The 2945-nt window shown below is 49.8% G+C and overlaps 1 protein-coding gene across 1 annotated transcript in view; it reads right to left on the reverse strand.

Moving 5' to 3' along the window:
• Positions 1-2939, reverse strand: part of CHMP4B (charged multivesicular body protein 4B) — a 32936-nt gene extending 29997 nt beyond the window's left edge. Inside the window, exon 1 of the mRNA XM_006764591.1 lies at positions 2713-2939. Coding sequence (XP_006764654.1) covers positions 2713-2902 — 190 coding nt within the window. The 5' untranslated portion in view covers positions 2903-2939. The remainder of the gene's footprint in view (positions 1-2712) is intronic.
• Between the last annotated feature and the right edge of the window lie 6 nt (positions 2940-2945).

Genomic DNA, 2945 nt, shown 5'->3' on the forward strand with positions numbered 1-2945 from the left:
TGCTGCTGCTAGTGTTCTTTCAAAAATCCAAGCTGATCTGTATATTCTGGTTTAAGACAGCCAGCGGCTCCTCACCATCTCCACGTTAAAGTCTGAAGGCCACAGGCCACTCCTGTGTTACCTATTTGTTGTCCCGTCACACTCTCACAGCTCCCCAAATTCTTTGCTGACCCACCTCACATCTCCCTCTTCTGCAAAGCCTTTTTTGCCCTTCGCCTCCAGACAGGAACCTTCTCCTCTATAGCCTTGGCCCCAAATACGTACACTCATGTTTCAGCACTGACAAGTATGTTTCTTTCCTTCTCTCTCTCTCTCTCTCTCTCTTCTCTCTCTCTCTCTCTCTCTCTCTCTCTCACTCTCTCTCTCTCGTCACACACACACACACACATAACTCACACAAACTCAAACAAAACAAAACTACAACACTTCCAATCCTGAGTCCCTGGAGGGCAGGCACAATGTATTTTCATCTCTGTTTCTCTAGGTCCCAGCACAGTATCAAGTCAATAAGTGACTAAATGAGTGGTATGCGATGGCGTTAACACCTCACAGCACTATCCCAATAAGCAGATATGACCTTTCCCCCAGAGGACGCTATAAAGAAGGGCAGTAGCTCCTGTCCTCTCAGGAAAACTCAAGATAGACTGCTTTCAGCAAAGTTATTACAACTGAGATTGGTACTCCATAGTCTGCTGGAAGCCTCCCTCCAAGCCTCTTGAAAGCCAATTCAATCACCTCTAAAACTGCAGAAACTAAACTAGTAGCTTCAGACCAAAAGACCACTGGAGAATTGCACTTTGAAGGGAGATGGCGTAAAATGACGCCCTCCTGACCACTCTGAAGCGAGCAAAGCATTCCCAAATGCAGACCAGTAAAAACAGTGACTCTAATTACCATGAACAACAGAGGACCTTCCTGACTGAGAGTCACCCCAAAAAAAGCTAGAGACAGCAAAATCTGACCCCGCTCTCCATCTCCAGAGCTGCAACTGGAGTCTAGGCCACAGATGACTGCAACTGCGTTATGGGTCTCCCTGCTCCCACCCTCACTCCCTCCACCAGTCTATTTTCCAAAGAGCAGCCAGATGGTGTTTTTAAAACCATTATCAATAATTAGGACAATTAGGACATGCATAACACCCTCCAACAGCTTTCCATCACTTGAAATAAACTCTTTCCAAACTCTTTACCAGGAAGTTCAAGGTCCGTCTACTCCCCACCCCCTTATTTCACATCACTCCCCCCTTCAATCACTACATTCTAGAAACGGAGGTCTTGTGTTTCTTAAAACAGGCCAACCTCTGGGCCTTTTCCTATGCTGTTCTCCGGGCCCAAAGGCCCCTCCCCTACATTTTTCCAGAGCTGGTTCCTTCTCAAGAACAAATTTACCTTTTCAAAGAGGACTTCCCTGACCACTCTAACTAAAGTGACACCCATTTCCACCCCATCACTCCCCATCATTTACTTTTTCCCGTACACATCACAACAAGACAATATTTTCTTGATTTATTTTCCTGTCTCTGTCTTCTCCCTCATTAGGGTGAAAGCTGTGTTTTGTTCACCCTGTGAAAGCACACAAAATTCCAAAAGAATTGTAGACTATTGACAAAGGAACATCCTCAGGATGGGCTACTTTGTTCTTATGTTAAAACGAAGGAAACTTCTATTTCGCCCTTCCTATGTGCTGGGCACTGTAAATCCATAATCTTCCCTGACGGAAAGGTAAATTAACTAGTTCAAGGTCACAGGGCTAGGGACTATCAGAGTTCAAGTTAAGTAACTTAGAGCTTCTCAACCCCTCTCACCTTTGCCCCCTCTTAGGGGAAGGGTCTCATAGGTATGGTTCACTTTCATACTGCCATAACAAGAAAAATTAAGTGTCGAAATTGCTTTACAATTATTAAAGCATTTTCATATTCACCTGACTTAAGAATATAAAGCAAATACAAAGAAGAAAATAAAGCCCTTACCCAGAAAGCCATACAAGTAAAGTGCCTCAAGGTTCAGTCTCCCTGCCCTTAACCACAGCCGTGGGGACTGGGGAGGAGTCCTGGCCAATGGAGGACTGGAGTCGGTATTTCTGGTCTAGAGGGATGGGGAAGCGGTGAGTCACGGGGTGCAGGCTGGGCCTCTGTGAAACTCTGGGAAGACCTGGCTCCGAAGCACCAAGAAGCGAATCGCAGAGCTGGAAAGCACCTTAGGCCTCACGGAGGCAAAACCTTGGCTGACGGATGGGGCAACATGCGACAAGAGAAAAAGTAACTTGCTCAAGTCCACTCAGCCAGCGAACAGAGCCGGAGCCAGGGGTCTCCTCTCCGTGGAGGCGGCTTCTCAAGGGTAATTCTGAGTCAGAGGGCGGAAAGAGCCAAGGGCAGCTCATGGACTCCACAGAGGGGCAGGGGAAGGACCGGGAACGGACAAGTGTTAGGGAATCGGCAGTCCCCGGGAAGGGTGGGCGAGGGCAGGCCGGAGGGAGGAGGAAAAGGCGGAAGAGAAACGAAAAGAGTGAGGGAGAAGTACAGTGTTGTGAAAACAGGGTCTGGAGGGGCCTGGGGGGAGAGGGCTTGGAATGAGAGCCTGACGCTCGGGGAGACACGGAAGGGAGTCTGACCCGGGAGATTCCAGGATCCGAGCAGATCCTGGTGCGCGTCTGACGAAGGTGGAGTCCGGGCCCGGGAACTGAGGGGAGTCTACCGGAGCCGGGCCGACTCACCACGCTTGTTTTTGGTGCCGTGCTTCTTGGCGGCCGTCAGCTCCTGCTCGATCTTCTTCTCCAGAAATTCTTGCTTTTTACTTAGCATCTCCTCCGTGTCCCGCAGTCTCTGGATGGCCTCCTGGGGGGTCGGGCCGCCCTTGCCAGACTTTCCCCCCCCCGCTCCGAACAGCTTCCCAAATACCGACATGGTTGCTGCTCGCCGCGCCGGCCTGCGCCGTCCGCTCCGGCTC

The sequence above is a fragment of the Myotis davidii genome, unplaced genomic scaffold (genome assembly GCF_000327345.1).
Source record: "Myotis davidii unplaced genomic scaffold, ASM32734v1 scaffold38, whole genome shotgun sequence".
In the NCBI taxonomy this organism is placed as follows: domain Eukaryota; kingdom Metazoa; phylum Chordata; class Mammalia; order Chiroptera; family Vespertilionidae; genus Myotis; species Myotis davidii.